At 36.9% G+C, this 20,093-nt stretch overlaps 2 protein-coding genes across 2 annotated transcripts; one reads left to right on the forward strand and one right to left on the reverse strand.

The window, feature by feature from the left end:
* Positions 1-2,429: 2,429 nt before the first annotated feature.
* On the reverse strand, positions 2,430-6,531 carry LOC101311606. The gene is made up of 4 exons (XM_004306539.1): positions 6,338-6,531; positions 4,762-6,204; positions 4,490-4,668; positions 2,430-3,028 (listed from the first exon to the last, which is right to left on the reverse strand). The coding sequence occupies exons 2-4, from the start codon at positions 6,109-6,111 to the stop codon at positions 2,671-2,673; spliced, it is 1,887 nt and encodes a 628-aa protein (XP_004306587.1). The 5' UTR covers positions 6,112-6,204; positions 6,338-6,531; the 3' UTR covers positions 2,430-2,670.
* A 7,725-nt stretch (positions 6,532-14,256) lies between these two features.
* On the forward strand, positions 14,257-18,894 carry LOC101311898 (protein TRIGALACTOSYLDIACYLGLYCEROL 2, chloroplastic-like). Its single transcript, XM_004306540.1, has 8 exons — positions 14,257-14,282; positions 14,447-14,491; positions 15,003-15,091; positions 15,179-15,854; positions 15,938-16,267; positions 17,634-17,749; positions 18,372-18,462; positions 18,561-18,894. Exons 4-8 carry the CDS (start codon positions 15,351-15,353, stop codon positions 18,651-18,653), a joined length of 1,134 nt encoding a protein of 377 aa, XP_004306588.1. The 5' UTR covers positions 14,257-14,282; positions 14,447-14,491; positions 15,003-15,091; positions 15,179-15,350; the 3' UTR covers positions 18,654-18,894.
* The last annotated feature ends 1,199 nt before the right edge of the window (positions 18,895-20,093 follow it).

Here is a 20,093-nt window from a genome sequence, read left to right on the forward strand (position 1 = left end):
CAAGTCCCACCCGGTTTGAATTCCTGGATCCGCCCCTGAACAAGAAAATAATCATTTTGAGCAAGTTGGGTTGCAACTTTGCAACTTGCAAACAAGTACGTAATGCTTCTCTACTTAGCTGCATTCCTGCATCGTTTTTCCTGTAAAATGGAGTTTTCCAGCTTCTCCTTTTTCTGTTGTTCTTGCTGTTCTGAGTGTTCTCAATGAAGGTTCTTAATTTTGTCAACAGCAAAAACGAAAAAAAAAAAAAGCTAGTAAAACTAGCTCAATAATGTACGTAGTTTCCTACGTACTAATTGGTATTGTAATACGTACACTAGGAAGGTTTTGTGAAAGATACTCAATGCAAACAATATTACTACGCTATTTAAGATTCCTACGATTTATATCTCATTCAATCAATTTAGTGAGCATAGCTTTTTTAGTTTCTTTTACTTTCCTACCGCGGTTTGTCTTTTACAATGATCCAATATTTACTTAAATTATCAAAATAAAAAAAGTACTTAAACTATCCCTTAAAATATGTCCTGAACATTTTGAAAGTTCATCCATCATTCATATAATACACTATTTTTCCAATTTTGTAGGTATCCATGCATCTGTCTTATAATAGAGCATTATAACTATGCAGTTTATAGCCTATCAATGGAATGGAATAATCTGGTTAACTAACTTGTCTTACTCTCTGTACTTAATTAGCTCCAAGTAATAATGGTTCACATAAGTCTATCATTTGTATTTTAATTAGAAACATCAAAGCACCAATGAGCTAGACTAGGAGGGTTTGTTTAATATGGTAAGAGTCAAATGATTACACGATATAGGTGGTCCGTGAGCCGTGGTTTGGTTGATTAAGGTGTTTAACTAACAACTTTGAGATCACGGGTTCAAACCTCATGGACATATGTATGAGTTATTAATAAAACGTTTTTAAAAAAAATAAAAAATTACACGATATAGGCCTACTAAAACAAATTAGCAAAGTGTAGTTTAGGTAGTCCATCTCTATCATTTAGGCTTTTGAAAATCATGATATATAGTTTCTCATTTTCCTCAAGAACAACAATTCAAAGTTGATTTAGTTTCTCCTCAAAAAAATTCAAAGTTGATTTAGTTCAAATCAGGATTAAAATACAGATTTCATACTGGATACATTGCACAAATTAAGCTGGATTATAGTCCAAGACACAAGCTTCAGCCACTTACATATGCTAATTGGTTAACTAAGAATCAATTATAAACTAATTTTTTTAGCTCGAACTTTTGTTTAGAACTTATATCGAAAGTTTTAATAGTAAAAATCCTCTCTATATGTGTGTGTGTGTGTGTTCTTTTAAGTTGTAAAGTTATAGGAGATTACCAACCCTTCTCATTTCTTTAATTTTCGAACTAGAGAAAACCATTCACATGGAACTTCACATCACATGACATGCCTCTCTTCTTCAAGGCATGAAGATCAAGGGGATGTTGGTCCACATTGCAAATGACCAAGGGTATGTGAGGTACCAACGAAAATCGTATATAAAGATTATACGGTAGTAAAATGAGGCAATCTCGTTGCTGAAATATCTGGTTTCTATCAACACTCGGGTGTTGGTAATCTCCTTAGAGTAGAACACTCGGTGTTCTGTTTAGGATTGAAGATGGCTTTGCGACATACCATTGGCTATTATTTGGCTTTGCGACATTCCATTGGCTATTATTTGGCTTTGCAGGCATCCTAGTGGAAGCTGACGTTATAACAATTTGGAAATCGTTAGGGGTCTTCATGATCATGATTTATCAATATAAATGGTGGTATAAGTGATACAGATTTAGTTCGTATTTGAACTAGTTCGGCATAACTGTTTCTACTATTAAGTCTGTCTGCAAAGTTTAGGACCATTCTGGAAATCATTAAGGGTCTTCACAACCATGATTTATCATTATGAACATAGATAGTTCATGTCATATTGATTTGGTTCATGCACTAATTTGATCCATCTCGATGACTTGACTATTTCTAATTTGGGTGAAAATTTGAACAAATGCCCATTCATAGAGACCTAAAACCCAGTTGAACATCCAGATGCAATTGAATTGAGTCCACTTGAAGTAGCCAATAAAGATTGTCCTTGTAGAAGACTGGGTACTTACTTTAGGGAATTGGTGGCCAAATATGTGTTTAGGAATCCCTCGAACTTGCTAGTTGCAAACTTGCAATAAGAAAATTGAAATATTAGGCTTCGATGAATAACTCGTTTAGACAAGCTTGGACCTATCTTATCTGTCTCCTGCAAACAAAACTGTGTGATTGGAACACCAAATGAAGTGGTCTAAAACCTGCAGAGCAATCAGCTGCTGCATTATTCCACTACCTATGCAAAATACATATACAAGTATACAACCAATAGCACAATAACTAACAAAACTACATATCGAAGCAAAAGAAAGAACTAGTGAGCAGCTAATAAGCCAACAAACATATTTGACAATTATGAACAAGGCGTAGCGCTCCAAATGAAACATTATCCTCAAGCTTACAGTATCATATTTCCCTTACGTATATACATACAAACTGAGAGCTGAGGCCAAAATATTAGTTTCTTTAAGCCATATAGCATTAAACCATTAACACTCGAACCAAAACGCTGTACATATGTTCAAAAAGGCTGCAGGAGCATGTCTGGACTACGTATGAAACTTAGTACTTTGCGCCAGTAACAAGTTTTTCATATCCCTGTAACCCCGGAGCTCTTCTAAGGCATCAGCTGTAGTTTTTGATGTTACGAGCCCTGAAGATATAACACTTGAGGAATGAGCAGGGTGACCTGGTGCGGGTCTCTCAGAAGAGAGATTGGCCTCTTGTTTAATATCGCTCCATATTTCAGGCCTGCAGTCCTGTGACAAACTTACTGAATCAGAGACCTCTTGCTGAAGAGGTGGGGCTTTTTTTAGCATTCTTACAAGCGCACCAACAGCAGCATCTTGGGATTTCGTAATTGGAAATAATCCTCCAGGCTCATGCCTTTGGTCAAAGGATTCGGGTCTGGGGGCAGCGAAAAAAATTCAGTTCAAATATTAGAGAATAAAATTGATAGATATGAAAGCAGCAACTGAATTTGACGAGAACATCAAGAGAACCTAAAAGCAGCCCATACTAAAGCCATGACCAGAACCACTACATGCTAAGAAGACGATGACACCATATTTCAGCTAAAATCAAAAGTTGTTATATGTGCAGATGATGAACTCCTTTTAGCTCATAATGCCTGTATATTATAATCAAAGGACCTCTTTCTCTTTTGTAGCTCCATGAAAATATTATTATCAATTCGTAAATGGCAGTTATAACCGTAGTAGACAACAGATGAGTTCAAACTTGGACTCATTTCTATATCCATAGCAGACACATGATCAGTCCATAAGTGAGCTCATGAGGTCTACATAATGTCAAAGAACCTTGCCACAAAGAAAAAAAAAATCAAGAACTTCATGGATAACATCAAGAATTTCCGCTCCTAAACCCAGACTTCTTCAGGAGTTCCTCAGTTCTTTTCAGCTAGCCAAAAGAAACTCCGGTCAAAGTCTTAGCTGCCAAAGTTTTTATTTACCCTAAAATTCCTCAATATGTGAAATCCATTACCCTTTACTCGCCTTCCCACCTAGTGTACTAGACCCCAAGTGCAAACCACCCATTTTAATCATAAGCACTGTTGCAATACAAAGAAGTACAGATTTGTATTCCTTCATTATATTACTCAACACGTGCTCCAAACTAAGATAACCAGCTTTAGAGTGTAATTTCTAAACAAAGCAAAATTACAACACATCATCCTCAAATCCTCAATACTCCAGACCCCCTCTAGGTACCCAACTAGCTATTTGCCACATTTGAGTATCCTATATGAGGAACAGAAGTAGAAGCAGGAGGAATCTAAGGCAACGGGAATTTTAGATAGGATCAAGTCTTAAACAGCTCAACCTTAAAGGGTCAATTAACAACATCCAACAAAAAAATCATGCTCTCTACTCCATATGAAACAACTACTGTATAAGGCACTATCAATACTTCTAAAATGAAAAAATGGAAATGGGCACAAACACAACAACAAAGGGGTCTTCCTGCAATAAGCAAGCATATCTCAGTTATTGTCAGTATCTCCCAATCACTTCATGGATTCAACTAAAATGGAAACCCCCACATGTAAGAAAAATGAGGGAGCACACTAAGAACAATGTAACCATGAGTGACTAATATTTTAAAGCCTGTTTATTTCTTATTTCTGTCTTACTAATCTCAAATTGTCTTTCAAAGCTACAACCACTGGACGTAGCAAGCATGTCAAGAGATGTGCAGCCAATATGCCAAAGTAATCGACCCTTAAATTAAAATTTATGTATCAGACTATACAACAATAAAAACACACACACATCAACGAGTAGAAAGTGAATTAATTCAGATATATTATATTTATTATATTCACTTGATAAAAACAAAATATTTTACCTGCTACCGGGATCTGTCACATCATCATCATAATCAAATGGGCAAGGATACTCCGAATCATCAAAATCATCAGGAAAAGACCTAGTGGAGCTTCTAGAAAAGGATATCTGCTGCGAGCTGCTTGATGAAATCTTAAGCCCAGAACATTGTCTAGACTCCCCTTTCCCAAAAGAGAGTAACTACAATGGTTTAAAAAATAAATAAATAAAGAGTCATAAGTATAGTACATAAAATACAAATCAAAAGTTCAACTTGATGAGCGAATGCAATACCTTTTCAACAGCTGTCCCAACCGTAGTTTTAGTACTCCTAAGGGGGGGAGATGGAGGAAAGTTTAGCTTCTGGGATGATGCAGGGGAACTAGCATGTTTAGCCACAGGGGCACTGAATGGTGCACTCTCAGACCGTACCGGATTATTTGAAACATGATTGCCAGGAATAGAGATTGGCAATGATGGAGTGGCTGATGGGGACAGTGCAGGAGAAAAGCCAGGTGAAGGATAATACTCATAAAAACCTATATCCTTCTTATGATCAAGAGATGTTCCAGGCTGATAACGTGGTAAGCTTGTGGGTGGGAAATGGCGAGATCGTGGGTGGGAAATTGAAGCATGAGGTTCTGAATGTGTTGGCGAAGGTGAGAAGGAAATTGAAGGTGGTGAATCTGCACCATGGTCATAACTCCAACTATGACGCCTAGAGAATGGAGATGATGATGGAGTGGCACGTGATAATGATCCTGACACAGGAAGGGATGGGAACCTTTTAAGTGGGTCTGCCAATGGGCTCCCAACATAGTCTGGTATAACTTGGGGAGACATAGGAGTTGATGGCTCAGAGCTTACATCTGAAAGCGATGAACAGTACAACACTGAAAGGCAAAGCCTACCACAAGCAGTATCCACAGGGGTAAACTCAAACCGCTGCATTTCTGCATCTTCTCTACATGTGAAGGGCTCAGCAAAAGAGGCCACCCGGTGAGCCAGAGTAAATGGAAGAATTTGGCCAGACGAGTTGAGATCGCGATAAATTTTATAAGCAGGTAAAAGCCTAAGAGTAACATACAATGACCTCAACAGTAATATCGATTTCTTATACAACATCTGTAAAGTACTATTGCTTGACCTCCTGCTCCCTGATTTTGTTTCTCTAGTCCTACGAGTATCATAATGCAGTACCCATCTCTCTATAATCTTTTCACTCTTTGCCTCACACCAAAAATCTTCCTGCTCATAATTCCAACAATTCGGATACCGCTCTTTCAATGACAAGTTCCTCTTAGGCGAACTCTCCACCGAATCACTACCAACTGGTCTCTGGACCAAAACCACATCAACCACCATAGGTTCAAAATTGCTCTGGCGCCAGATAACAAGATTCTCCAGCGCAGCAGGGCATTCTCTTAGAGCTAAATTAAACCACTTATCCCTGGGCCTCACACTCGAGGAGGACGAAGAGGAAGATGAAGGCGATGACAAGCCTTGTTCCCCACTATAATTTCTGGAGGACATGTAAGGAGTCCTCGACTCGAGAATAATTTGTAAACTTTTAGCATAGAATTCAGTGATTATTTGTTCCTTAATTTCAGCCTCAGAGTGAGTATTACCATGAGATGATGCCATACTATGATCAAAAAAAAAATACAATCGGCACGTACCCTTTTGAGCAACAATCACCCAATTGATTCCACAACACTCCACTTTCAAATCATTCAACTGCAAAAACAACAACAATCACAGAGTTCAAAGACACACTTGAACACAGTTTAGAGTCACAAAGATTAATAGTGTTGGCAACAAATGATCAAAAACCCAGAAAACCCAAAACACCCAAAAGCAGATTAAGTACCAAGCACTGATTCAACGATTTCAGATTAAACAGATAAGGATCATAGAAAGACCAGTCAGAGTCAGAGAGAATCGGCAACAGCTTGTCCAGCAAGAAACGCGTGATGTGGGTTTGTTTCACTTTGTTACTATTTGGGTTGGTTTCCTTTTCTTTCTTTTTTTTATGATTCAATTTGCGGGAGCTAATATTTTCCGCGAAATTGAAGAACCCTAGAGGAGGGTAAGCGAAAAAAGCAAAAACCCAGTGGAGATTATCAACAAAAAGCGAGAGAGAGAGAGAGAGAGTATAAAGCTGACTCACCAATGAGCGAGGGAGACGGAGAGAGTGTATATCTTTTGTGAGTGTATTGTAGTCGAATACAGGCTTCTAATAACTTTTTCTTTTTCAATACTTTTTGTTAAGTTGGAAAAGTAATGGTTTTTGGGGTCTTATCTGCTTCTTCCACAGTATCTGAGATTTGTTTTGAAGTCACTGGGGCCGGTCTGAGGGCTAAACGGACCTCCCAAACCTCTGGTCATCACTTGCCATTACATACTTTTTATTCTCTCGGTCATCTAGCAAAGTAAATTAAGGCTGTTTTACGGCGGTCTGGGCTTTAAACTTTGAAAATCGAGTCCGAACTTGAAATTTTCGGTTCGGTTGTTTTTACATGAGAAACCGATGAAGCCCGATCCGAACTCAATCGGATCGGATTTTCAGGTTTTCGTGTAAAAAATTATTTTTGGAGTTGGCTAAGTTTTCTGAAAATTTTGAGTATTCTCATAATAATTTCAGCATCAATAATAATTACAAAAACAATTTATGTATAACTACAGATACAAAGATATAATATCATTAACATAATACCAAAATCTTCTACTTTTCCTCTCAACAAAGCTTCTTCATTGATGTCGTCTGCAACCCTAATCACCTGATTCTTCACCCGCATCTCAAACCCCATCCCCATCACCTCCTCGATCCGCTTTTTCTCCTCCACAATTGAAACTGGGGTTGAACTCGAATCAACATTCTAATGTTCTGGTGTTGTGATTGGGATTTTATGAATTGGAGTTGTGATTGTGATCGAAAAAACTTTCGGATTCGGCTTCTGGTGTGTTTATTCATGGGAAAATTGAGATTCTTGAGAAAGTGAGAAGATTTTGAAGCAGGAAAAAGAAAATGAAGAAGGAGGTGTAAGAGAGAGAAATTACACGAATAACAAAGAGACAAATTACACAAATAATACGTTTTTTCGAGGGGATTTGAAATTTGCACTTCATTTTACAATTCACTTTTACAATTCACACTCCTTATTTCCTTTTTTAGCAAATTAAATTTTGTCTTTAGTCACATTTGTTTTGTCTTTTTGTAAAAGTTTTAACCAAAAAAGGAAATGAGGAATGTGGATTGGAAAACTAGGAGTGTGAATTTCAATTCCTTTTTTCGAGAGCCTACAATATATGAAAGATTTTTCTAAAAGCCCTAAAATCAAAACCCTACATAAAATTGAGTTCAATAGCAATTGTTCCAAGTAGCCAAAATATGATGCTGGTAAGGAAGGAGCTAAGCCTATCACCTTAATTTGTTCCTCTGAGATCACCCTATGCAAATGAGGGCCAATAGCAGCACAACCAAACCTGAATCCAAGACCGAAAAAACTATCAGGATCCCAAATGAAGGTTCAAACATGAATGGGTCGAAAAAGTACCACCATGACCTAGACATGTCTATCCCTCATAAATCTATTAGTTTGGCTGTATTTTTTTTTTTCAAGATGTATATGGTTTTTGAAGCAAGCGTGAATCTTCTTTCAATATTATCTAAGGGATATTTTAGATATAATTAAACACCATAGCATTTGGAGTATCGTGTAACCTTAGTAACCAAAAGTAGTTTTCATAGTAGCCGGGTAAAGTAACCATAGTATCCGGAGTATCGCGTAGCCATAGTAACCAAGTATATGATACGAGCACAAAGTTTTATGTTTATAATGTGTTTCCTGCCCTATTTAGCTATGTTATTCTTGTAATAATATCATTTCTAACATTTTTTGTGAGTGTGAAAGCAAAAGAGCAGAAAATCAGAAAAGGAAGCTAAATTGACAATTTAAGAGAAATCCTATTCAAACTAGGAAACAAGTCCGACTCAAGCAAGGAATCTCACTAAGTTGCAAAAATGAGTGAATCAAAGGATAAGTCATTTAGGAAACTTTCCTGTTTCAAAATGAGAAACTTGCCTATTTCATTTTAAGAAACTTTCTTATTTTGATTTAGGAAACTTACTATATGTGAAACTTTCCTATTCTGACTTTCCTTAATCATTTTGAGAAACCTTCTATTCTTGTGAGACAGGAAATTGAGTAAAAGAAGGAAAGGAAATTAAAGAGTTGACTTGCTGGAGGCGTTAGAGCAAAGAAGGAAATCAAAAATCTCTGAAGATTTCTGGCCGAAATTTAGGAGCCCAAACAAGGACTTATTGGCTGCAAATCATTGATGGGAATCTTCCTCAAATCAATGAATACTTAATTGATTCAAAATCAGAAAATATGGGAGCTTATCTGTTATTCCTTTTATTAAAATTCCTAATTGGTCCATAATTATGTCAGAATCTGATTTCCATAAATTGCAGGATTAACTGTGTGCATCAAGAAAGAAAAAGATCGAAAATCTTGCTCAAGGATATGATTGACGCAGAATAAAATAAGGAGGAGATTTTCTTACTGATTAAGACATGCACCTGGTTGCAATTCAAGCTACAATCAAAGAATTATTGTGCCAGACCTTTATGGCAAGAGTTTGAGCAATTATCCCAGACCGTTGGATCAAGATTTGATGGAGGGACGAGATCAAGTTTCAAAGAGGAGTTTCTCCTATAAATAGAGGAGCCTAGCAAGGCATTCTCTATCACTTCTCACGCACAAAAACTTCTGGCCTAAATTCGTAATAGCCTTCTCTCCATTGTTGTCGTTCCAAGACAGCAGAGCCCCCATCCATTGAAGCTTGCTCTACCTTGGTGTTCTTCAGAACGTCACTTCGGAGAATAAAAAGTGTAACAATGCCTCAATCGATTTCTCTCTATTATGTAGTATTTTCTTTTGTTAGATTTTTAGAACTCCTGCGTTTTGGATTGAGATTGATGTTGAGAATATGGTTATATCAGATTTATAAAGTTGTGTTTTTGAATTGTTTATGAGATTTACTTGACTTATTTTCGTGTCATTCTTGATGTTGAAAACTTGTGATCCGGTTTATGAATTACTAACTTCTACAGGGTTGGTAGTTCCATTAATCTGTGTTAAACCGCTAAGGCTAACATAGATTGATTAAGTGGCAAAAGTTTATAAGCTTAGATTCATGGGAATGGGTCAGATTTTGATCATGAGTTGCATGTGAACTGTTTAAGCGCTAAGATAAACTTGTTTACATGTTCGAATTCTTCTGTGAACTTAATGATTCATGTTATATGTTGTATGGTTGCGCTAAATATTAACATGACATATTGCATGAAATTTTCTGTGTTTGGAGCTGATCAAAGCATAGGATACTTAAGCAAATTATTATAGGTTGCATGACCGCTACGATGTGTAATTCTGAATTTGTTTCATCATTCTTGATTGGCATGGTTTTAGGTTGTGTAGATTGAAACAATTTATTTACATGATTTTATATGTTTGTGTGTGCTTGAAGTCGATCACTTGTATATATTAGTTTAGATTCTGTCTTTACTTTTTTTTCATAGGAATGTTAGAACAAACTCTCCAACCCCCCCCCCCCCCCCCCCTTTTTTACCCTTGTATCATGTGTATATTTGTAAATGAATACTTGTAAATATTTATAGTTACTGACTCTTTAGTGTAATCGTGACTGCAGGAGCGCCCTTTAGGTCCCCATATTGATCGAACCCTATTTGCCAATACTACATTCTGATAAAAAAAAAGTTTTAAATTGTGCGCCCGGTGACGAGCACGTCAGTATAAAATATTAATTAAAACTTAACAAGCTGACTAGCTGTTAAGGAATCGAAATGTAGCAACTTATCACCGGAACAATAAGATTGACTTGAACAGCGAAAAAATGCAGAGCGGTGAAACAATCAACATGATAATCAAATGCTTAAGCATGATGCACAAAATCAATCAAGATGCGAAAAATATAGAGCAACGAAACAATTGACATGATAATCAGTTGCTTTATCATAATACACCAAACCCATCAAGATGCAAAAAAGATGCAGAGCAGTGAAATAATCGACATAATAATCATGATGCAAAAAAAATTGCAGAGAGGTAAACGATTGCTTAAGCATGATGCACAAAATCCGTCAAGATTTGTTAGATATGAAATTTCTTTATTGATGTCATATCTAACATCTGAAATTCTTAATTTGATAGGTTGATGGTTTCGACCAATTCTATTTCTCTTAATCAAGTTTTAGAGCAGTAGGATTCATATAGTCATTTTCATCATGAAGTCTCTTACATTCTAAATAGTGAGATGAGTGTTCAAACACTAAGTCGACATAATGTACTTGCTGAATTATAAACATGTCTAAAAAAACAGGATGTAATACCCTGTTGGTTGTCCATCCTCCAAATCCTCCAACTGTGTAGCATTAGCATTCAAGTCTAGGATGCCTCTAGAATACTGTGAACCCCAAATAAGTTGGCAAGGCTTCATATACATTATTCTAATTGGGTCCGGTTCAAGGATCATATTATTTTACACTTCTTTCTGGCCATTAGATCTACTTAAATTCAAAGGCCTTGATTAGTTTCTCTCATGATGTGGAAATGACATGGAATTAGTTTTGTTTTCTCACCCTAAATATTAATTAAACTTTTTTCTGTAATTAAAAATCAGAACTAGAACATAAAAAAAAAGCTCAGAAATTTATCATACCATCATCTTTTTCGGGAAATTCCTTTTAGAAAGAAAAAAACCATAAGATATTATGAGATTCTCAAAGGACATGTCATTGGCAATTGCCATGCAACCTTGCACAGTGAAAAATCCAAAACTTGAGTGCGCTTGATACAAGAAGCTGGAAAGAGGTTTTCATGCAGTTTACCTTCTCGTCGGAGGTCGAAACGTAATATTACAGTTGATTACAGTCACATCCTCACGAATTGAAGGCAATGTTTCAGCCTAAGAGTTCTTATAAGGCTATAATTATAGATATCATCACCAATCAACCAATATCATGTGGTTCGCTGATGGAATTACTTCTCAATTATCTGTTGTATTAGTTATATTAATATCTATGTTTTGTAAAAGGCTTAGCCCATATGTAGAAGCCTTCGGCCCATCTCTAGGTAGTTATCTTAGTAGACAGTTATCACTAATCTATAGGTAGTTATCTTAGTAGACGGTTATCCCTAATCTATATGAGTTGGAACTCTTTATATATGCTGTAAACTTATCTGATGTAGTTATGGAATGAAGATCAGTCTGTATTAGTTTCTTTTATATTGTTTATCCTTTTCTACAGTAGATTAATAATCATATCACTGGTATCAGAGCCAACAATGGCTCCGACGACGCGAAACCAACATTCCTCAAAGCCCTCCACTCCACCCACTTCATCGACATCTACTTTTGTCCTGGCCACCACTGTCCTCCGATGAATCCTTCCCAACTTTAACCTTACCATCATCTTCTGTTGCACAAGAAGAAGTTCCTAAACTGAAATTGGAATAATTGCATCATACCATTGAAGTTCTGCAACCATCAATCAAAACCAAGCTTCTTTTCAAAATCAAATTTCTGCCCAAATTGCTGCACTACAGAATACGTTAGTGCAAGCCATGACCATACGTCAACCACCAAACCATACTGAAATTGCTTCTCCATCTCATTCATTCAACACAACTCCATTAAACCAATCATTTACCTTTGGTTTGATGCCATCTTTATCTCCACAATATCACAACCAACGTCCCATTCCACCAACGTTTTCTTCTGCTCCTTCCATAAATTCCACAATTACTACAACTCACACCATGAACCAACCACCTCCTCCAAATTACCCACCGCACCATGACCCAAATTTGCATCCAAACACCAACCAACCACATTATGAAATTCCTTATTTCAAACCTCCAAAGGTGGATTTGCCACAATTTCATGGAGAAGATGCATTAGGATGGTTGACAATGGCAAAACGATACTTACGGTCTCATCGAATTCCTCCTCATGAGTACATTGGAACGGTGGCTTCTCATTTGGTCCCGACGCAAGCATGTGGATGAATACTTTTGAAGAGCGAAATCCAAAGGCTACATGGAATTAGTTTGCTACAACATTTTTGGAGCATCATGGGGCTGGTACTACCACAGACTTCCAAACTACATTGTCTCATCTAAAGCAAACTACTTCTATCAATGATTTCATTATGGCCTTCACAAAATTGTCCTCTAGAGCATATGGTTGGACCGAGGTACAACCCTTACTAATTTTTCTAGGTGGATTAAAACTTGAAATTAGACATGATGTTCTTGTCATGGAGCCCCACACTTTGGCGACAGCCCAACGCCTAGCTCGATTGTATGAGGCGAAGCTTGTTGACATTAAGGCTTCTCAGTTCGCCTCTTCCATAACTCGTTCATTGCACCACACCCACGAACAAGAGGTACTCACCAAAACTCCTTTCAGACAGTTGTCTTCTCGTGATCATCAGGAAAGAAGAGCTCAAGGTCTTTGCTTTAGTTATGATGAGAAATGGTCGAGGTCACATGTTTGTAAAAAGCCGATTATGGCTATTTTGGCGTCTCTGGTTCATGGTGAAGAGGTCGTTGTAGATGACATTTCAAGTGACTAATTGGCTTATTACGCAGCAGTGGTCGGCTTGCTTCTCAAGGGGGCAGCATTGATCTCAATTATCTGTTGTACTAGTTATATTAATATCTATGTTCTGTAAAAGGCTTAGCCCATTTGTAGAAACCTTTGGCCCATCTCTAGATAGTTATCTTAGTAGACAGTTATCACTAATCTATAGGTAGTTATCTTAGTTGACGGTTATCTCTAATCTATAGGAGTTGGAACTCTTTATATATGCTGTAAACTTATCTGATGTAGTTATGGAATGAAGATCAATTTGTATTAGTTTATTTTATATTGTTTATCATTTTCTACAGTAGATTAATAATCCTATCATTCACCATCACGCATGAACTCTAACTAATTTGTCCCCAAATTGAAGATTGTTACCATCAAATTCAATCTCCAGCCCTTATTTATTAATGCAGCACCTCCTTCATCAGTTGATTCAATTCACTTAAAAACCTTAACTTTTACATTCCACTCAAAATCCAAACCTTCGCCGATCAACCACACTAACTAGTTTTACTTTTTCTTTTTCTCAAGAACACAACTCGATCTTCTCTTCTTCTTCAATGTATTTTTAAAAGTTTTATTCTAATTATGTTTATTTTTGAAAGGATTCTGATTGTGTTTATAAAATGTGTATTTATATATATTTTGGTTGAGAAATCAAAACTAATTCCATGTCATTTCCACATCATAAGGAAAACTAATCAAAACCATTGAATTTAAATAGATCTAATGATCAGAAACAAATGTAAAAAGTTGTGTAAAATAATATGGTCCTTGAACCAGACCCATTCTAATTTAGTCTTTTCAGTATTGACATGAAAATAGTAATCGGGAACTATCATCTATAATTCTATATCATGTACTTTGTGTGTGTGTGTTTTCTTGTTTTTTTTTTGTTTTTTTATGGTCAACCATCACATTTTGTTTCTGCTAATTTTGGTCAGCCCATTTTAGATTTGATCTCATCATACTACTACATAATAGTAAATACGATATGCTTTTTTCAATTCCCAAATTGGCCCTCCGAGCTTTCCGCCTCAGCACCTCTCTCAATACGCCTTCTTTTTCAGCTCTCGAGTCTTGACTACTCTTCTTCTTCTTCACTCTCTGGGAGCTGCAGGACCCTTTTTGCCCAGGCAAGTCTCTAATCCTTGTTTCCCTTTTCATCGCTGCCTTAGATTTCTAGGGTTACATCGGTCTTTTGTTCTCTCTCGCAACTCCACTGCAAGTCAATCTCTCTCGATTTCGTTTTGGTTTCCGATTCTTGATTCTTGTGTGTGTTTTGTGTTTACTGTTTCAGGCTCTGTTCGTCTCTCCCGAATCCACAATTCAGTTGCCGATACAGGTAATCCGTCATTTCTCTCTCTTACTCTGCCACTGGAGTTGTGTATTTGCTGTATAGATTGCTGATTTAGTACGGAAATGCGGCTTTGTTAGGGTTTGATTACTATGCTTATGATTTTCTTGTTACCGAGTTTTCGCGAAAATGTGTTTGCTGTGTTGTGTTGTATTGCTAGTTTGCTGGAATTTGGAATAGGTTATTGTTAGGTTTATGATTCATGTTATGGAGTATTTGTGACATGTTAGACTGTTAGTGTTTATGTTATGTGGTTATTTTCTTTGCTGAGATTTGGAATCGGTTATAGTTTAGTTGTAATGCCGAATCATCATTGTTCATCGAAAATCACATGAATTAAATCCAACAAAGAAATTGTAGTATTTTATATTTGTTTGTACTGTTGATCGGTTCTGTACAGTATGAAAATAAGTAGTAGAAACTGTTCAAAAGAAAACATAAATATGGCTACTTATATAGCTACTTATATGATCTGTATATTACTTGCATGTCTTTGTAGAAAATATGGGGAACAAAAAAGAGGAGGGAATTGTTTAGTATTGTGTTCATTTGCTCTTATTTTAGAATCTCGATCTCAGAAATAAGATTGTAAGTTGAAATTCTCTGCCTTTCATCTCATTACAGTATTGCCACTTGGAAATGGAGACGCTTAGTAATCCTTTTTCTGTTTTGTAGGGATTACACATGCTTGGTAGTTTCTGTAGTTCAGCTTCATGTGAAAGTGAAGCCCTTTTATAGATTTGTACGTTCAAACCGTTTGTGGATTGTACCAACCTAAAAGTGAGCATAACTGGTATTGATATAGTTGCAACAGTCGTAAAAGCCATTTTCTGGACTATATAAAAAGATGATAGGGAATTCTTTGGTCCAAGTCTCAACATGCCCCACAATGTTGTCCTTGTCACGTTTTTCTTCAAATGGCTTGCCTTATCTTCCTCAACAGTCAACAAAACTAACCCGGATAAGGGCTACATCTGCTAATACTGGACACAGTCAACCACCCTCCTCTTCCAAGAGAGAAAGGAATATACTTGCAGTTGTTTTAGATGCTCCTCGTACTATTTGGAGGCAAACATTACGACCATTGAGTGATTTTGGGTTTGGTCATAGAAGCATATGGGAAGGCGGGGTAGGGCTGTTTCTAGTATCAGGGGCAGTTCTCCTTGCACTCAGTTTGGCTTGGTTGAGGGGTTATCAATTGCGTTCTAGATTCAGGAAGTACTTCGCTGTGTTTGAGTTTACTCAAGCTTGTGGAATAGCAACCGGAACCCCAGTGCGGATCAGAGGGGTCACTGTTGGAAATGTTATCCGTGTCAACTCGTCCTTGCAAAGTATCGAAGCTGTTGTTGAGGTATGGCTCATTGACATAATATTCCTATATCTTTTGAAGTGGAAACACAACATTGTCTGACAATGAGATTACTATGTTTGCAGGTTGAAGATGATAAAACTGTCATACCTCGAAATTCACTGATTGAGGTAAATCAGTCAGGTCTTCTCATGGAAACGAGAATTGACATTACACCAAGAGATCCAATTCCTAATGTTTCAGTTGGGCCTCTTCATCCTGAATGTGACAAAGAGGGTGTAATTGTATGTGATAGGCAAAAGATGAAGGGAAATCAAGGGGTAAGTTTAGATGCATTGGTAGGCATATTCACCCGTCTGGGACGTGAAGTGGAGGAGATTGGTATTGTGAACACCTATTCACTTGCTGAGCGTGTTGCAGCTGTTATAGAAGAGGCAAAGCCACTGCTGAAAAAGGTGTGATGTGCCCTCTCTTATGTTTCTTGTTCAGTTGGTGACCTTCAATCCCTTCCTCTTTCCTTTTCTTTTCCTCCCTCAATCCTTTTACTTGGATCTCTACGCTTGTTACATGTAGTTGCTTCTTAAGAGAAGGATATTTAGAACCATTCATTTACTCGTAGATTTTCTCATATAGATTGATTTAATGAGGGCTTGGGGTCATTTGTATTTGCTTCAGATTTTAAAATCCAAAGTATAAGTATGTAATCAGTTCAGACTTTTCTATGGGACACCTACAAATATGTGGGAGGGTCCTGAAGTCAGTGAAAGATACTCCCTTTCATGTCACAATGGGAAAATTGCAATAGGATTTTACTTATGTTCAGTGTTCTAATGCTGCTGCATATCTATTTAATAGACGTTGAAGTAGCCTTCAAAATCACTGCACAGTTTTCAAAGTCCGTTAACAATGAGTGTTGGTGTGTGATTAAATCATTTCATGCTTAAAAGAAATGTCTGCAAGTATTCCCGTTCTTCCAGCTATTTAAGAATTTTCACCATTCTTTACATATTCTTTATGTAAGTAGCATTCAAATCATTATAACTATTATGGAGCTTTTAAAAATGAAGGTGTGTGTTAAAGTTTCTACATTCTTTAACCGCATTTAATAATGCAAGGTAAATTTAGTTTTACGCAGACATCGGTAGCAGACTTATCAGACTCCCAATCTGATAAGTTTTCACTTTATGTTGTCATAAAAGGTGTCTTACTTGATGTTTATTAATCCACCCTCTTTTCGTAGCTAGGTATAAACATGTATTGACATAAGATTTGAAAAATAGAATGTACATGGCTTGAAATATTCTAGATTGTAGAACACTACAATATGTGTAACTCATATGCTTTCCAGTCAATTCCGTCCTTCAGTGCGAACCTCTAATATATTGACTGGTTGATAGTGTCTAAATTTTCATTTTCAAAACAAAACCCTCATCAATGTAATTTTCTCATTTGTAGAGTTATTTTTCTCATAGGGACATATGGATGTGTTAGGTTTTTGTCAATTTGGTCACAAGGATCAGAAATTTCTGTTGTATTGAACTTGGAACTCGCCTTATAGTTGCATGTAATATAATGAATATGTGTCTAAATGTCTCTGTGCTGGAGTGCTTTTGGTGTAACGTGTAAACTGGGTGTTTACTTCTTAGTTAGATCAGTTTATTCATCATCAGTATCATACATTTAAATGTCCTTCCAGAGTTCATATGGTGTAAAGTGTAAACTGGGTGTTTGCTTCTCACTATCAGCTGATTCACCATTTATATTATACATTTAATATGCCCTCATGAACAAGTGAATGGCTCTGATGTAGTGATGCCTCAGATCGAAGCCATGGCTGAAGATGTGCAACCTTTGTTGGCTGAGATTCATGATAGTGGTCTGCTAACGGAAGTTGAGACTTTGACCAAAAGCCTTACGCAAGCCTCGGAAGATTTGAGGTAAATTATCTCAATCTAGTTATATCACATGGTACTATGCACATTGCTCTTCACCAGTTATGTTATAATATTGTATCTTCTCTCAAGATCAGTTGGTAACTAACAGAGGACTTTTGTTTCCGAGTGTTATAAACATTCTCCATTATTATAGCAATAGTTGATGTCCAATGCCATTAGAGATCTTATGTGTCTTTTTCATCTGTATTTCCATGGTGGTTAATTATTTTCGAATTCCATGTATGACATAATGTCTTAAAGTAGAAGGCACTGATTTTTTGTTCAAGATAAATGCAGTTACTTTACTTGATGTATTGTGATTTGGGGCTTCAATTTTATATGGATGCTGCAGAAATTTTGCTTTAAAACATTTTAGATTTACAGTGCAGTGCTTCAAGGAACTGATTATAACATGGTGTTTTCAGTTAGCTTTATGATGAGCCTTCCAAATATCGAAATAGTCACATTCCAATGATTTGTGCCATCAAAGTTTACAGTAAACCATGATAAATATGAATATCTTTCTCTTAATTTCCCAGATTATAATGATATAGAGCATCATTGTAATAAGATTAGCAAATTATAATAAATACGGATTAAGTAGTCTCCTTGTCCTTTTCTGCAGGAGAGTGCACTCATCTATTATGACCCCTGAGAACACGGAACTGATTCAGAAGTCCATATACACTCTGATTTTCACCATGAAGAACATTGAGGTGATCCTATTTTTTATATATCAATTTGTTCTTATCCCTATGTCATAGAGCCTTTACAAAACTGTTTTCTTCTTTTAATTTTATTATACTTAATGCAGAACATTAGCTCTGATATTTTGGGATTCACGGGTGATGAGGCTACAAGAAAAAATTTGAAGTTACTCATCAAGTCTCTCAGCAGGCTAGTATGAAGACTGAAGGTGGTTTAAGATAGCTCCTTAGTTGAGATGGCCGATTATGGTGTCTAGCATACATTATAACTCTGTAGAAGGGATAAAATGAAGTGTGGCTCCTCATGGCCCTTTCTTTTTCCTTGTGATCTTTTGTTTTTGTTTTGTTTTTTAAGTGCACATAAATGCTTCTACCGCATAGCTACATTTGCATTCTGTAGAAAATTTTGTTACAATCTACATCAAATTTGAACTTTGATTCTAGTCTTCTAGATAGTCTTACAAGCTAAACCTCTGTTTTCACAGCACCCAAATCACATTAAACTTGTGAGAAGCACATCCCAGTTCCCACAATGTGTGCTGGAGCCACCAAGTCGAGCAGAGGTTCTGTGCACATTTATAGTCTTTCCTATTGTTATGTTCCAGATCGAATAGACCATGTTTACTAATTGAATTTTCTAAGCTTCTTCGGCTAGGATGTTGTCCACCCCCTGGTCTAATATCTCGTTCAGTAAGCTCCCATCTACCTCCCATCTGTTGATCAATATGGCAGACCTATAATCTGATGTCCAAGACTCACCAAGAGAATGAAACATAGGCTAGAAAGGTTGTCAATCCAGCCTTGTAGACTCCGCAGCCAACGCAGTGCCACCTATGTCGGTAACATTCGTCGGCATACTAACTGGATCATGGCTCCAAACCTGTTAACGATACAAGTGCTCGAGTCAACTCCGCCTCCTGCCGAGAGAATTCACATTGATAAAATCTGGTGAACTCCGACATCACCTAACAGCGACGTCTTGTAATCTGAGCTCCCTTTGCTATGCTGTACTGAGTTGCCTGAGCACTTCTTTAATGCTTAGATTCTGGTCTCAAATATAATAACATCAATGATTTTTTTCTTCTCATTAGAAAACCAAATAATATAAAGGGAAGCAGTGCTGCTATTATCTTGGGGATGTGACACTTTTTCACGCACAACCGACACACCATGACCTTGATGCTAACAATCCTTTACCGTCCACATGCACCCATTTGCATACTCTTCCATTTCCATACAAGTCAAAAAATTCCGTACTCCAAAAATTGCATTGAAACCATTAAAAAAATTTCAATACGTTAATACAAAAATAGAAATAAAATTGATTATACAGATTTCGTTTTCTGCAAAGATACCCTATCCCCCAGTAGTTGCTAGCTGCAACAATTCTTGCGACCCTTTAACCGCTTCTTTGGCTCCACATTCATTCCCAAACCAAATGAATCAAATCCGAGCCATAGTGGGTCACCTCCTAAGTTTTTTCTATCTGTTTTATGATGTGCATGTGTGTATTGTGTTTGTGTCAGACACTGACAGCTCTTTGTTACACTCAAACTCAATCATACAGTAAGCCTGGCTTCAATTATCTCTCTTCCCATTCCTCCTTTTGCTGATCTGTTATTTTCTCCATAAGCCCCGGT

The sequence above is a fragment of the Fragaria vesca genome, linkage group LG7, assembly GCF_000184155.1.
Source record: "Fragaria vesca subsp. vesca linkage group LG7, FraVesHawaii_1.0, whole genome shotgun sequence".
NCBI lineage: Eukaryota > Viridiplantae > Streptophyta > Magnoliopsida > Rosales > Rosaceae > Fragaria > Fragaria vesca.

Coding starts and splice junctions, on each gene's coding strand:
- LOC101311606 (XM_004306539.1), bottom strand. CDS start 6,111: ATGGCATCATCTCATGGTAATACTCACTCTGAGGCTGAAATTAAGGAA. Junction 4,669..4,761: donor TTGGGACAGCTGTTGAAAAG/GTATTGCATTCG, acceptor AAACCATTGTAG/TTACTCTCTTTTGGGAAAGG. Junction 3,029..4,489: donor GTGACAGATCCCGGTAGCAG/GTAAAATATTTT, acceptor CGCTGCCCCCAG/ACCCGAATCCTTTGACCAAA.
- LOC101311898 (XM_004306540.1), top strand. CDS start 15,351: ATGATAGGGAATTCTTTGGTCCAAGTCTCAACATGCCCCACAATGTTG. Junction 15,855..15,937: donor GTATCGAAGCTGTTGTTGAG/GTATGGCTCATT, acceptor CTATGTTTGCAG/GTTGAAGATGATAAAACTGT. Junction 17,750..18,371: donor CAAGCCTCGGAAGATTTGAG/GTAAATTATCTC, acceptor CCTTTTCTGCAG/GAGAGTGCACTCATCTATTA.